This window comes from Trichomycterus rosablanca, chromosome 9 (assembly GCF_030014385.1).
Source record: "Trichomycterus rosablanca isolate fTriRos1 chromosome 9, fTriRos1.hap1, whole genome shotgun sequence".
Lineage (NCBI taxonomy): Eukaryota > Metazoa > Chordata > Actinopteri > Siluriformes > Trichomycteridae > Trichomycterus > Trichomycterus rosablanca.
Window position 1 is genome coordinate 32,560,811 of NC_085996.1, and position 16,561 is coordinate 32,577,371.

Sequence of the window (16,561 nt, forward strand, 5' to 3'; positions counted from 1 at the left end):
TGGGTTTAGTCCATCACCTTTACCTTCAGCTTCCTCAGCAAGGCAGTTGTCATCTTGGAGGTTGTGTTTGGGGTCGTTATCCTGTTGGAAAACTGCCATGAGGCCCAGTTTTCGAAGGTAGGGGATCATGCTCTGTTTCAGAATGTCACAGTACATGTTGGAATTCATGTTTCCCTCAATGAACTGCAGCTCCCCAGTGCCAGCAACACTCATGCAGCCCAAGACCATGATGCTACCACCACCATGCTTGACTGTAGGCAAGATACAGTTGTCTTGGTACTTCTCACCAGGGCGCCGCCACACATGCTGGACACGATCTGAGCCAAACAAGTTTATCTTGGTCTCGTCAGACCACAGGGCATTCCAGTTATCCATGTTCTTGGACTGCTTGTTTTCAGCAAACTGTTTGCGGGCTTTCTTGTGCGTCAGCTTCCTTCTGGGATGACGACCATGCAGACCGAGTTGATGCAGTGTGCGGCGTATGGTCTGAGCACTGACAGGCTGACCTCCCACGTCTTCAACCTCTGCAGCAATGCTGGCAGCACTCATGTGTCTATTTTTTAAAGCCAACCTCTGGATATGACGCCGAACACGTGGACTCAACTTCTTTGGTCGACCCTGGCGAAGCCTGCTCCGAGTGGAACCTGTCCTGGAAAACCGCTGTATGACCTTGGCCACCATGCTGTAGCTCAGTTTCAGGGTGTTAGCAATCTTCTTATAGCCCAGGCCATCTTTGTGGAGAGCAACAATTCTATTTCTCACATCCTCAGAGAGTTCTTTGCCATGAGGTGCCATGTTGAATATCCAGTGGCCAGTATGAGAGAATTGTACCCAAAACACCAAATTTAACAGCCCTGCTCCCCATTTACACCTGGGACCTTGACACATGACACCAGGGAGGGACAACGACACATTTGGGCACAATTTGGACATGTTTACTGTGGGGTGTACTCACTTATGTTGCCAGCTATTTAGACATTAATGGCTGTGTGTTGAGTTATTTTCAGAAGACAGTAAATCTACACTGCTATACAAGCTGTACACTGACTACTCTAAGTTTTATCCAAGTTTCATGTCTATAGTGTTGTCCCATGAAAAGATATAATGAAATATTTGCAGAAATGTGAGGGGTGTACTCACTTTTGTGATACACTGTATTTGTATAGCGTTTACATTGTCTCAGAGCAACTGTACAAATTGCAGGACCTGATACACACGCTGCAGGCAATTGTACCAAGAAAAAACTTCATAATATTACAAGGAATAAACCTTGAGAAGTACCAGTTTCATCAAAGCATTGCCCCTCTGCACAAGCAACGTCTGTAGTTTAACTGTTTGTCATTATTTAATGGATTTAAGGATTTCCGATGACCAACAAAGAGCTCTGACCTCAACCCCACTGAATACTAGATAAATTGGATGAATCAGAACATTGTGAGCCAGGTCTTCTCACCTAACATCTGTGTCTGACCCAGTAAATGTTCTTTTGACTGAAAAACACAAATTTACCACAGACGCACTCCAAAGTCATGAGGACAGCTTTTACAGAAGAGTGAGGGCTGTTATAGGTCACAGGGAGGCCTATGACTTCACCGCTAAATGTAACTAAATTGAAATCACACCTGATGGTAATGTCTGAGAGAGAAAGACTGTAATTCACTTTTTTTTTCTTACAGATTTCACTGTGCCTTTAAGCAAATTAGCATGGCTTAAAATAATTGCATCTTTTTTTTACGGTGCATTGTGTGTTAAATTGGCATAAACTACATTATTGGGTTTATAGTATGTATATGTGCATCATCTATGTGTAAATAAGACAGCGCTGTTAGACCCATGTGTGTTTATACTGTTGCTGAGCAGTTTATGGATGTGTGAGGCTTAATGTCATTCAGGAACTGAGTCAGCAGTCTAATAAGATCTCGGTCTGTAATGACGGAGTGGAGATACCTGTTGCCACAGACTACACATTCTAGTTGGGAATATGTGTTGTGACCTATTGAAGCTAAAACATCAATTACTTTTTTAATTAAGTGCTGACAGTCCCACACTAATGATGAGCTGAAGCTAAGAGCACTTTCTTGAATAAAATACAAATTATCTCTTTTTGTCTGTTTGTATATTTTGTGTGTCCATAAAAACGTATGATTCCAGCTGATGGAGAAGCTGACCGTTGTTGCTGAGGAGTGTCAGAGTAATCAGCTAAAGAAGCTGAAGGAGCTGTGTGAGAAGTAAGCATTGCAAAGACTGTCTTATAAATGTAATATAATGTCCAAACTATATCTTTAAAAGGTTACATTAAGTATATGTTTACTTGCTTTTTACATTATTACATGTTACACAATTTAGTAAATAAGTCACTAATGGCAAATAATGTTCATATGCAAGATCAACAGGAAGATCCTAAAAATATTAACTTTTTGTAATTCAGCAATTTTTAATGAATTTTTCATGTTTAACCATAGAAATAGGTTTTGAACAGAAAAGACCACAGTATGGTCAGAAAACGCCACAAGTTTTACTAGCGGTTAAGGTACTGGGATAAGTAATCAGAAGGTTGCTGGTTCAAACCCCACCACTGCCAGGTTACCACTGTTAGGCCCTTGGTCAATGCCCTTAACCCTCAGTTGCTGAAAATGCCAAAAATGTAATGTAAATTAGCTACGATGTTAAATATTGTAAGGCAGTTGTAGCCTAGTGGTTAAGGTACTGGACTAGTAATCAAAAGGTCACTGGTTCAAGCCCCACCACTGCCAGTTTGTCACTGTTGGGCTCCTGAGCGAGGCCCTTAACCCTCAATTGCTTAGACAGTATACTGTCACAGTACTGTAAGTCGCTTTGGATAAAAGCGTCTGCTAAATGCTGAAAATGTAAATGGTAAACTCTAGAACGTGCAATTCCACTGCTTCACCACCAGATGTCAGTAGTACTCGGCGGCAGTTTTTTATACATTTATAATGTTTAATGTTTCTATTCGCGTATAAGAATTATTTGCCATCATGCAGTAAGAAATATTCTTTTTCAAACTGGCAAATCTCGCCTAAAGTTTGGCACAAAGACTCATGCCCCTGTCCTTATATTTTTGGAGTGTTATTATTTTACAGGAGAAAAACCATTGTTTAAAAAGTGAACCACTGAGCAAACTTAATTTCTATATCCAATCCCATTACATTTCTGTGTGATTACCATAATCTGTTTAACAGCTATGTGTGTTTTATTTTAAGGGAAAAGAAAGAACTAAAGAAGAAGATGGATAAGAAGAGACAGGAGAGGATACAGGAGGCTAAATCCAGGGAGAAGAACTTAACAGAAGAGTAAGTCGTGAATAATGTGTGTGATAGTATTACAACATTTCTCTCAGATATATAGTACCAAGCCACACCCCGCCCTCTAAAAACTTTATCGACCTTCTATGAAACAAAAACTTGACATGCCACGTATTTAGCCATAATCATGCTGACGTGGCAATAAATCCCAGCTATCATCATGATCTCTCAGATATATACTGCAGTCTAGTCAAGCACAAGGGCTTCAAATAGAACAATGACTGTGATAATAACATGCAAAATGTGGGTATATCCATTTTAAGTCACTGTCAAATTATTTACAGCATTTGATCAGAAGAAAAAAATTATTATTTTACCCAGTAGTTAATTAAGGAACATAAATTAGTTTAGAAAAAATTCGACTTCCATCATTTTTTGACATTATGGTGTTTTTTTGTTCATAAAAATAGGAGGAAAAAATTCGACTAGTGTCAGTTTATGCAACTTTACATTGCTCAGCAAAAGATATTTTAAAAAACGTAAAAATAAAAACCTAAAAACACTCAAAAATAAATATTTAAAATAAAAATATTCAAAATAATGTGTAAATTATTTAAAAGCTTAAATATTTAAAACATATTGTCTTATTTACATGTTCTTCTGGTTCACTACAGTTTATTCAGATTTGTTTGTGTAAGTGTTATTTGCAGTGTTTTGTTTGCATTGAATTTGAATCTTGTTTTTTTCTGTTTTTTATTTTATGAAGGCATAATTTTATAGGTCTTTCTTAAAACGAATGTGATCAGACTTTCTACCTCTAAAGTTATAAAGCATATTTTTAACCTGATCTGTAAATAATTATTCTTTATGTTTAATAAATATACAGAAATGTATCAGTTTATGCAAAATCTATTCTATTTTTTGTGACATATAAGATTAGATCAAATGTGATGAGTAAATAAAGCAGAAATTTGGTTATTTAATGATTTTTGTAAACTACTTTTTTATTGCAACTGTACTGTCTGTATAACAGACATTATCTAGAACGTTACACCCCAACGTTGCATTTTTTATAAATGTATATTATTTATTTATTTATTTATCAATAAAATGTAATGTTTTATAGCTCATAATAAACACAATGTACACTTTTACAGAGAGAAGTTAGAGATCAACAGGTCACATGTAAATGAAGTTGTACAGTACATTAAAAGGGTAAGTAATGATTAATAGTCATAAAAATAAATGCTAGAGAGAATGGAAACTTCTCTTTCATAATAAAACAACCTCTATTTTTGTCTTGTGTCCTTGAAGCTGGAAGATGCTCAGAGAAAAAGACATGAGAAGTTGACCGAAGCGCACAAACTGATACGGCAGCAAATTCTGGAGGAGAAACCAAAGGTTTGAGATAATCTGTTATCAGCTAGATTATTAACACTGTTGCACTAAACATTCTGCGCTTGTTTTGTAAAGTGCACACAGACAGGATGTGTAAGTCACCTCACTGTCACTGTTATTTTAGGAGGATTTTTCACCAGTTGGAGAAGGTAAGCAGATCTGCATCTCGGCAGCTAATCAAAGCTTTAACAGTAAACCCCATCATACCAAAGCCCTGCACCGCTTTATAGACTCAGATTTAATGAAGGTTTCCTTTCCGTTAGTTGTAAATGTCATGCCAGTCGTGTGTCCTAACATGTGTGAGCAGCATAATATTCACTCAGAGATAAATTATGTGCTCTGTCTGAACCATTCTCTAACATGCCTGGCAGTGGCACATCAGCAACCCTGGTCATTTCCATGTAATTGAGGCATTTGTTGGGCTATGTGGTGATTTGTATGTCTGTGCTGGGCTTAATCTGTGTTGGGTGTGTATTAAGCTGGACTGTTTTAATATCTTAATTTAATACTTTGATACAAGAGTATTTAACCCTATAACATTAGTGATTGCCATGGAAGCTTATAATATATGGTATCATCACAAGTGCTTTAGAACTGGCATAACATGTTACTACATAATGACCTATGCCACAGGTTAAATACTAGTTGTCCAGTTAGTAAAGATTATGAATAATAATATTATGATGATTGAACCTTTTCTGATGACTTTTGCAAGACTATGTGTCTGTTATCACTTGTGATTTATCAAGTGACATTTTGTATGCAGTTAAAGCTTTAAACTCTTACATTATCCTTATGAGTCATGGAATCATACATAACTAAAGTACAGCTAAAAACTAGTAGCATGTGTTCAAAACAGTCATAGCATTAAACATCTAAACAGCTACTAAGATCTGCTATGGTTACATGGCACTGTTATATCACAGCAGTATTTTACTGTATTTTAAAGCCTTAAATGGTTTAGTTCTAGCATAATTTACTGATATTATTTGGCTCTATAGTCCTTCTGTGCACATTGGACCAAGGTAGACCTGTCATTCCCAAGAGTCACTTGACGTTTAGTCAGTGGAGTGTGTTTTTATGTTGTTTCAGAATATATTAGTACTACAAGCTTTGAATGTGTGTTTTATATTTTTATAGATTTGCTTTTAGATGATTTTGAAGGTTAGTTGATAAAAAGGTAACATCCATAGTTTGTCTTAGTTTGTCGTGTTTATGCTCTAGTATGGTGGGATTAAATTGACATATAACATAAAAAGACTAAGACTTTTGGCACCTTCCTCATCTGCTGCTTTACCATAAGTACATGCATATACTACACATAATATTTACTGTTAGAAACATTTAAAATATGTTCAGTGCTTACTAGGGCTGGCACCCATCCAATACTCTGTATCGGTATCGGTCCGAAATTGGCCAAAATCACTGGATCGGATATCGTAAGAAAAAAAAAAACGTGTAATCTAATCCGAGTTGGAGATCTCTCACATCCTCAACCATTACATTTACATTTTCAGCATTTAGCAGACGCTTTTATCCAAAGCGACTTACACAATGAGCAGAACACGATAAGCAATTGAGGGTTAAGGGCCTTGCTCAGGGACCCAACAGTGGCAACTTGGTGGTGGTGGGGCTTGAACCGGCAACCTTCTGTTTACTAGTCCAGTACCTTAACCACTGAGCTATACCTGGCCCATTAATCCATTAGTGTTATGAAATAAAACAAACTACACCGTTTCCCGTTTAGCCACAGTCAATTCTAATTGGTCCATCGCGTTTGATCGACATCCACATCTTCCAATTGTAGACGCCGTAAAGCGAGATATGTCATGTGAACAACAGTGAAATGTAAGTGAAACCAAAAATGCTGCTAAATGTTCTGTGTGTAAAAGTTAAAATAAAAACTGTATTTATTCCGTTAGAATATTTATTTCACAGTCTGAGCATTGTTATTTAGATAGCTAGTTTAACCATGGTGCATTAAGACATGTATTATTACTGCTTAGTTGTTTGAGAGGAGAAATGACGTATCGGATTGGTATCGGTATCAGCAGATACTCAATTTGCAGTATTGTATCGGACATAAAAAAGTGGTATCGAGCCAGCCCTAGTGCTTACTAAAGAATACCACAAACTTACCTACTGGAATTGCATTTTTAATTTGAACCTTCTGTCATAACACTGACATAACAATAATATTTTTGATCTTATAAAAGCTGGCCTGACTTTACATAATATAACAGTTGCCATGACATGGCACTTTCATAATACTGTTCATAATCAACTGTTGTCACACTCATGATAGCAGCATATGACATCCAGCCTAACAGGTTTATGTGATTTTTATGTCATTTTTCTCAAGTCTGGTAAAGTGTTACTGTATATTTTGTTCAACAGAAACGTTTCTTAAACTACTAGCAGAACTGTGGTGGGCTTAAATATATGCATGATGCAGTAGCGTGATATTAACACCATTATTATTGCATCATGTTTACTCCATCCAGAGAAATGTTGTAGAAACCTGCACTTAGGATTTTTGGAGGGTTGGGAGGGGGCAGAGTTCAGGACTCAGCATGTCGAGTGTACCCTGCTTACCCTAGTGACAAAATGTACTGTAATGTACTACTATTGTCTGGCTAAATATTTTGTCTCGAGGAACATTGGTCTGTGTGGGCTTTGAACTCAGATTTTTCCAATGGTTGTTGGTTGTAAAACTACCTGTTTAAATAATGTCTTCAGCTTTTAACTTGGGACACTAGCTTAAAGTTCTATCTGGTTTAGGAAGACCACACGAGCCAAAGTTGGCTGTGCCCTAAAAACGTACCTCCTATAGTACACTGTTACTCTGAGCAAACCCAATTGAAACAGATAAAGACTAAGGCTAGCTGTTCACACCAGTACTAATACATCCATGGTAATTAGACCTGTGATTATTTTCATCTTAAGTAAAGACTGGTGTCTGGCATTCTTGTATTTGTTGGAACATAGGTCACTGCCTACATGCCCATGTCTGAAGTCTTGCTTTTCCTTTAGGGATCAATAAAGTAATCAATTAATCAATTAAAAACTACTTTTGTGTACCAATGCATTTTAACTTGTCTGTCACTTTTTGGATGGTCTGTAAAAAGCATGTCAGTATTTTTGGTCTTGTAGCTACTTCAGTAGGCACAGGAGGGCACTACAGCACCAAATAAGCGTTTGACATTTGTATTGGCACTGAAGCAGCAGCTTTTCTTCATCAGAACTAAATGTATCAACAGGGTTAGTCTAGCACAGAGGCTCAGATACTGATATTTAAAGTTGGTATGGTTAGGATGGTTTGCTGCTGATTTAGATGTGTTAGATGTATATTGCAAAGCAATGTCTTATTATTTGATCTCTTTAAAGTGCAGCTTTTATTAGATCACACTGAACAAACATGATGATTTTTTATTTTTGCTTTGGGTTGTCTGTCCCACTCACAAAAAATATGGGCTGCTAAAATCATCACTTGCTGCTGCCTACAGCCCAGCACACACAGTCAGAAATCACTCCTGCAAACCAAACCAGGTCAGACCAATTCAGCTGTTTATTTGTGGTTAAACTTCACATCAGATGCAGAGGGAAAAAATGAGTAAATTTAACCAGGGCATAGCTAATATCCTAGAGAGAGTTGAAAAGTAGTCCTGACCCATTTTCATGCTTCAGGGCAGCCTCTAATGGACAGCTATTACTATCCCTGGGTCTCTGGAGACCAGTCTTTGGACTCTGCTTGCTCACCAAGAAAAGCTGATAAAAGAGAAGCAGGGGAAACAGGATTCTGCAAATTAATAACCGTTGCAGTCATTTTATTACCGCTGTCATTAATACATCCTTTAAAGCACTTTAAACATCACTTACGACATGTCATTTTATAAAACCACTCACCAGTTGATGGATGATAGTGTCTGAGATCCTGTGCTGTGATGAGCAGCGTGTTACGGGAACGGCAGATGAACGTGCACACAGGTGACAGTGTCCTGCTAACGTTCCAATCAAAATGTTCACCAGGAGTCCAACCTGCTCAGCATGCGCCATGATCTAATGAGCATTGACCTTCAGAGGCACTTTGAATAAGTTAACAGGTGAAGAGTCGAGCATTTTATTTCACGTTTATATTTACAGCATTTAGCAGATGCTTTTATCCAAAGCAACTTACGGTTGTGAATGAATACAGTGCAAAACTTGTTCAGGGGTCTCACAGTGGTGGTGGTGGGGGATGAACTGGCGATCTTCCAATCAGTAGTCCAGTACCATAACAGCAGAGATACCACTGCCTTTATTTCATTCATAAACAAATGAATCTGGTCTATGATTAGCATTTTAGAAAACGTCTTTAGTAATATTCCAGCCTTGTTAGGAAGCTGAGGTCAGAATACAGTGTCGGCCAATGTACATGGCCCCTGAAGTCGAGATTGTTAAGGGCCTAGCTCAAGGGCTCAACAGTGGCTGCTCGGCAGATCTGGGATTCAAACCCACAACCTACCATTCGATAGCCCATAGCTCTACCCACTAGGCTACAACTGTCCCACTATATCAGCGGTCCCCAGCCTTTTTTGCCGCATGGACCGGTTTCATATAAGACATAATTTCATGGACCGGCGAGGGGCGGAAGGATTTAAAAAAGAATAACCATAGAATGGAAAATCAGTGTAAATCCTAAGCTTTTTTCAATGCAACGAGACGCTGCTCCCACGCTTGGTGATTGGAGACAATAACACCCAAAGTTTTGGAAATTGAATTGCTCTTGTAGAGATCTTGAATTATTTATTCTTTCTTCTTTCTGTGCGGCCCGGTAATAAATGGCCTGGTGGTTGGGGACCACTGCACTATATTATCAAAGCTCTCTCCGCTTTCTGTCTCTCAGCTCTAAAGAAATACAGACCTAGCTTGCCCCCCCAAAAAATACACCATTAGAAAAAGACTGGGACAAAATGGAAAAGTTAGCAGTCATGGAAGAGTTAGAAAGTACAAATCACAGCTAACCAGTGGAAGCAAAGATGCTTGTATGAGGTTCGCTAAAAACACCTTAAATATTGTCATTCCCTTTGGTATAATGTTTGTTAGACTGATGAGTCGAAAGAGGGACATTTTAAAACACACGTCCTGAATCTAGTAAATTAACCATTTTATTTTACAATTTCAACATAATCCTAAATGTCAAATGGCGGTTTAGGACCTGGGTGACTTGTTATAATTGACAGAACCAGAACCATGAGAATGTGAGGTCAGTAGTCTGTGATATGAAGCTCAAGTGCAGATGGGTTATGCAACAACAATCCGAAACAGAATAAGATTTTAGAGTTTCCATGTCAAATCTTTTACTTGAATTTGATTGATAAGCTGTGGCAGTACTTTAAACCAGTAGTGCATATTTGAAAGGCCTTTAATGTGGCTGAAGACTGTGGTCAAATTATTCTACAGCAAAGTGAAAGACTGAGCTCGACCTATCAGAAGCATTTGGTTGCAAATGTCGTTAAAAAAATGGTGAAACATGTTCAGGGGACAATTATTTTTTCCTCACTGGGATAGTTGCTACTGAATATCCGGATAAATGAAATGATTATTCAGATTGCCTTTTTTTCCAATTTTCCTCCCAATCTAGTCGTATCCAATTACCAGATTGCATTAAACTTCCTTCTTACTGATGCTGATCCCCACTGCCGATTTAGGTGAGCGAGACTGTACAGTAGCTGATTGCATCTTTTCACCTGCACGAGGCGAGTTCATATGCGGATCAGCTTTGTGTACAGAGAGCTACACCCTGATCAACATATTATTCCTCTACTCTTTGCAGGCGACATCAATCAGCCAGCACCGGTCATAATTGCACCAGTTATGAGGGCCCTATCTGGCTTCCCACCCTGTATAAACAACAGCCAATCGTTGTTCATGTAGCCGCCCAGCCGGATGGCAGAACTGAGTTTTAAACCGACGAGTTCGAAATGTCAGCTCTGGTGTGCTAGCGTGTTTTACTGCTGCACCACCTGAGCGGCCTGGGTTGTCTTTTAAGAGCTAAAATTTATGTGTGATACACACACACACACACACACACACACACACTGTATGACCAAAGGTATGTGGTCACCTGACCATAAGCTTGTTGCACATCCTGTTTCAAAAGCACAGGCGTTAATATGTTAAAGTCTTGAGTTTGCTAATAAACATAGTAAATTTTAGTAGTCTTGGTCAAATTGGTCAAATACTGCTTATTTACTATGGTTTATGAATGGTTTTACTGTCATCATTCTGTCCCTGGAGGATTTTCTGACAGTAAATCATCTGTATTACTAAAGGATTTTATAGACTGGTGTAGTCTGTCTACACCGATCAGCCATAACATTAAAACCACCTCTTTGTTTTTACACTCACTGTCCATTTTATCAGCTGCACTTACCATATAGAAGCACTTTGTAGCTCTACAATTACTGACTGTAGTCCATCTGTTTTTCTACATACGTTTTTATCCTGTTTTTACCCTGTTCTTTAATGGTCAGGACCCCCACAGGACCACCACAGATCAGGTATTATTTGGGTGGTGGATCATTCTCAGCACTGAAGTGACAATGGCATAGTGGTGGTGTGTTAGTGTGTGTTGTGCTGGTATGAGTGGATCAGACACAGCAGCGCTGCTGGAGTTTTTAAATACCATGTCCACTCACTGTCCACTCTATTAGACACTCCTACCTAGTTGGTCCACCTTGTAGATGTAAAGTCAGAGACGATCTCTCATCTATTGCTGCTGTTTGAGTTGGTCATGTTCTAGACCTTCATCCATGGTCACAGGAAGGTGCCCACGGGGCGCTGTTGGCTGGATATTTTAGGTTGGTGGACTATTCTCAGTCCAGCAGTGACAGTGAGGTGTTTAAAAACTCCATCAGCACTGCTGTGTCTTATCCACTCATACCAGCACAACACACAGTGAGTGCTGGGAATGATCCACCACCCAAATAATACCTGCTCTGTAGTTGTACTGGGAGAATCCTGACCATTAAAGAACAGCATGAAAGGGGGCTAACAAAGCATGCAGAGAAACATATGGACTACAGTCAGTAATTGTAGAACTACAAAGTGCTTCTATATGGTAAGTGAAGCTGATAAAATGGACAGTGAGTGTAGAAATAAGAAGGTGATTTTAATGTTATGGCTGATCGGTGTATTATGTTTTATTTTTTAATAGCCATTTTATTCAGGTGTGTTTTTGTTAAACCAGAGGCCAGAGGCATACAGATACAAAACCTCCTACAAAATGGTTGTGCAACTTCACACACAGTAGGACTGTGCCATCTCTATGGCAACGCTTATCCTGGCCCTGAACCCCAGTTCACTCAACAGCCTTGTTTCTAGGACACTGTACCTCACACCTTGGAACACAAATGGAAACCAGTACATGGAGGCCTATGCTATTCTACAAAAATCTAGTTCAGCACATAAATACAGAGAATAAATAAAGCCAAACACAACAATGTACTGAATGATACACAGACTATTTTTCTGCAGGGCACCAGCAATTCTTTTTTTTTATTTTTTATTGTCAGGAGTAGCAAACCGTATCTTTTAAACCAACCTCAGCTCTCTATATACTCACAACCCTACCCCTGTCTGAAAAAACAGCCTAGTTTACTGATTCCTACTGCATTCCTACTGCATTCCTATTAATATCAGTAAACGTAATATTTAACTTTAAGAATTTAAGAATAAAGTCATAATATTTTAGGAATAAAGTTGATATGTTGAGATTTTGTGAATAAAGTCATAAAATTTTGAGAAATGCAGTTTCTTACTAAGCTTCTTAAACTAATTACAAACCGGTGCTGTCACTTTTTTTTAGCGCGTCGAATATCCCGATTGCGTCTTGCTTTCTCTCCACCAATGCCGATCCCTGCTCTGATTGAGGAGAACGAAGCTAACCCACGCCCCCTCCGACAAGTGTGCAGCAGCCGTATGCATCTTATCACCTGCACTTTGAAGAGTGCAGTGCATCTCAGCATTGTGTACGGAGAGACACACCCTGAGAGCACTCTTTTCTCATCTCTGTGCAGGCTCCATCAATCAGCCAGCAGAGGTCGAAATTGCACCAGTCATGGGAGAGAGAGACCCCATCCAGCTTAGTCCCACCCATATCTGAACAACAGGCCAATCGTTGTTCATGTGGCCGCTCAGCCTTAGCCGGCAGGCAGAGCTGAGAATTGATACGATGTATTCGAGATCCCTGCTCTGGTTCCAGTGTGTGTTTTTACCGCTGCGCTGCGACAGTGCCAGTAGATCTTTATTTGAAAATTTATCACTCACTCACTCACTCATTTTCTTAACCGCTTATCCAATCAGGGTCGCGGGGGGGGGGGGGGGGGGGTGCTGGAGCCTATCAAATTTTCAATGGGCGCAAGGCACACAGTAACACCCTGGACAGGGGGCGCCAGTCCATCGCAGGGCAGACACACATACACAAACACACACACACTCATTCACCTATAGGGCAATTCAGTGTCTCCAATTAACCTGACTGCATGTTTTTGGACTGTGGGAGGAAACCGGAGCTCCCGGAGGAAACCCACGCAGACATGGGGAGAACATGCAAACTCTGCACAGAAAGGACCTGGATGACCCCACCTGGGGATCGAACCCAGGACCTTCTTGCTATGAGGCGACAGTGCTACCCACTTAGCCACCGTGCCGCCTTGAATATTTATTTATCTGTGAAATTGATTTGAAAGTATAACTTAATTATTTACCTTAATTCTCTATCTTTCATTATAACATGCTTTTTTATTAATTTTATAAACTTAAATTTTAAGAATTAAAAATCTTGTGGCTCTAACATGTCGTCGTAGTCTCCTCTTCTAAAGTGCTGCAGGAGTAAGAAACATGTTAACACAGAGGGCAGCGGTAGCTCAGCGGTTAAGGTACTTGACTAGTAATCAGAAGGTTGCGGGTTCAAGCCTCACCACTGCCTCGGTTGGGCCCCTGGGCAAGGCTCTCAACCCTCAGCTGCTCAAATTGTATTCAATGATAATTGTGAGTGGCACGGTGGCTAAGTGGGTAGCACTGTCGCCTCACAGCAAGCAGGTCCTGGGTTCGATCCCCAGGTGGTGCAGTCCGGGTCCTTTCTGTGTGGAGTTTGCATGTTCTCCCCGTGTCCGCGTGGGTTTCCTCCGGGTGCTCCGGTTTCCTCCCACAGTCCAAAGACATGCAGTCAGGTTAATTGGAGATGCTAAATTGTCCATGACTGTGTTCAATATAACCTTGTGAACTGATGAATCTTGTGTAACGAGTAACTACGTTTCTCATGAATGTAACCAAAGTGTAAAACATGACGTTAAAATCCTAATAAACAAACAATGATAATTGTAAGTCACTTTGGATAAAAGCATCTGCTAAATGTCAAAAATGTAGACAAAAGTCTGCTTATCTTTAACAAATAGACAATGACCATGTAATTGGTGACTCAATTACCTTACTTTTTTGATAAACATATTTTTAATAGGGTCACAAATGTTTTCTTGAAACTGTGTGAATGGAGTAATGCACAAATGCAGCTAAATACAGATAAAACACAGATTTCCCCAGGAAGCAAAAGAAAATATGGTATTTTGTTACTAGACAGCAGGAAGAAGAGACAGATGGAGTGGTATAATACTGCTCAGACATGAAAGCAAAACAGCTTGTGAGCCGTTACATTTGGTCCTAAACACGAAAACAGAGAGCTAAACCTGGCACACACGTCACAAGGATTCCACAGACCTCAGCGATGTGCTGGCTTGCTGTTCGAGTCGGTCCTGGCTTAGCCATGTCTTTCTCAGCAGTGCTCATCATGCCTCTTTCATGTGAGCAGGTCAGCATTAATAATGCACACAGCCCTCCTGCCTTTTCACACCAGAAGAACCATTGTCACTCAATAGAAACCAGAGGAACCCAAATAACCCACTACATGCCTGCAGTGACTGAAAGGCTGTGGAAATATTTTACTCTGCTTTGGTGAGGAGAGGACGAGAACCATTTCTTATTGGCTTAAATTGTGTTTTTTATTCTTTACAGCAGGGAAGCTGGCAAAGGCTGCGGAATTAAGATGATATATTCATCTGTAGTTTTTTACCCATTTTTGTGTCATGAATTTCATTGGGGTTGGTGTGTGTGCATCAGTCGGTTAATAAGATGTCAGATTGCAAAATAAAAAAAATGGGTCACATTAACGATGTACTGTTGCATACTAATTACAACTGTGCTTTAGAAATAAGCATTTATGTTTGTACATTGTTTGAACTTTTATTTAAACATTTATTATTATTTTTTAACCTTTAAAAAATAAACAGATTATAAACACAGAAAAAGTTAGAACAGGCAAATGAGCAGATTGCTAAACAAAAACAGATTAGCAACTGTATTTTGCCGTTTTACTTAGTGCCTTTACTTTCGTAGTCATTGTGCAAATGAACGTAATTTCCGTAACAAGAAGGTACCAGTTAAAAGCTTATTGCAAAACAAAAGCGCGATAAATTACGGTACAGCAGCCAAAATTCAAAACACAACAAAAAAATCATAACCACTGCTTACCTTAGCTTACGTTCTTCCAGCTATTAAATTTATAACCGTGTGTTGTTCCATTAGAAATATAATCCCTTATTTTGTAAATGTGTGCTTATAATTATAAACCTCCCAACTTTTCCCGGTTGTGAAGTAAAACACTAACTCGTTAGAAAGCCAATCAAGCCAATTCATTGACAGGTCATCTGTGTGACGCAAACTGAATAAATGCAAATAACAGCATTTCTTACTAAAAATTAAAATCAGAAAATCTGATTGGTTCAGAAAGCGTTCTTTCAACCATTAGCGCCAGTTCTGCAGAAGCGTTTCATTCACCCAGTTTTTCTGTGAAGTGCACTACGTAGGGTATTCCACCATTTTAAGTGAGATTCATTGCGTGCGTTGCGGGTTAAGACGGCCAGGGACACGATCAGAACGATCATTCATTTTTAATAAAAACTAGCAGTAGTGTGAGAGTAACCAGTGAACGTCCAGAAACGCTGCACAATCCACCAAAAACACAAATGTATCTCAGTAACTTTTACACTGTTAATCACAAACAATAAAACACCACGTGATGACATCACAAAGCGGCTGTACGGTGATAAAATCAGGTTTATTCGCAGATGACATAAAAATATGATAGACGGCTGAGCTTCATTTGATAGTTTAGAAAGTAAAAAACGCTCAAAGAAATTTCAGTAACAAGACGCTGTCATGTATGTGATGACGTCACAGGGCGTCCGAATGAATTAGTTTAAGCTGCTTAAGCTCTCATAGACAAGATCACGTAATCAGTGTGTAAGGAACACAAGGGCACTCGGTAGGGACCATGTGGCTAGGGACTTGTTGTTTACGAGTCCGAGTCGAGTCTGACGTTGCTGTGTGTGCGACTTACATGCGACTCATCCCCATTTCTGCCCTCTACTGTCCATAATATTGTTAAAAGATTCAGGGAACCTGGAGAAATCTCGGTGCATGTAAGGCAAAGGCTGGAAACTGGTGTTGAATATACATGACTATCGAGCCATCATTAGGCATTGCATGACAAACTGTGATGCTACTGTAATAAATGTTGCCATGTGGGCTTTTGAGTACTTTGGAAAACCATTGTTACTTAATACAGTCCACTGTTGCATCAAAAAATGCAATCTAAAACATTGCAAAGAGAAATCCAGAAACATAAGTTGTATTCAGAAACACTGGTGAGTTCTCTGGGCCTGAGCTTATCTCAGATGGAACAACATTTCAGCTAGTTATTTTTTATCACCTCTTTGGTGCCAAAGACGAAAAGGACCAGACTGTTATAAGTAAAATGTATAAAAAATCTCATGTGTAGATGTCCTCAAATATCCTCAGAG

General features: G+C 39.3%; 1 protein-coding gene across 3 annotated transcripts in view; it reads left to right on the forward strand.

The window, feature by feature from the left end:
* Positions 1-16,561, forward strand: part of plcb1l (phospholipase C beta 1-like) — a 157,001-nt gene that overhangs the window by 128,233 nt on the left and 12,207 nt on the right. For 2 of the 3 annotated variants that reach the window (XM_063002252.1, XM_063002253.1), the window contains exons 29-32: positions 2,152-2,228; positions 3,222-3,311; positions 4,421-4,478; positions 4,578-4,664. In XM_063002252.1, coding sequence (XP_062858322.1) covers positions 2,152-2,228; positions 3,222-3,311; positions 4,421-4,478; positions 4,578-4,664 — 312 coding nt within the window. Of the gene's footprint in view, positions 1-2,151; positions 2,229-3,221; positions 3,312-4,420; positions 4,479-4,577; positions 4,665-4,785; positions 4,811-16,561 lie in introns of all 3 variants that reach the window. The other variant, XM_063002254.1, reaches the window with a different exon arrangement.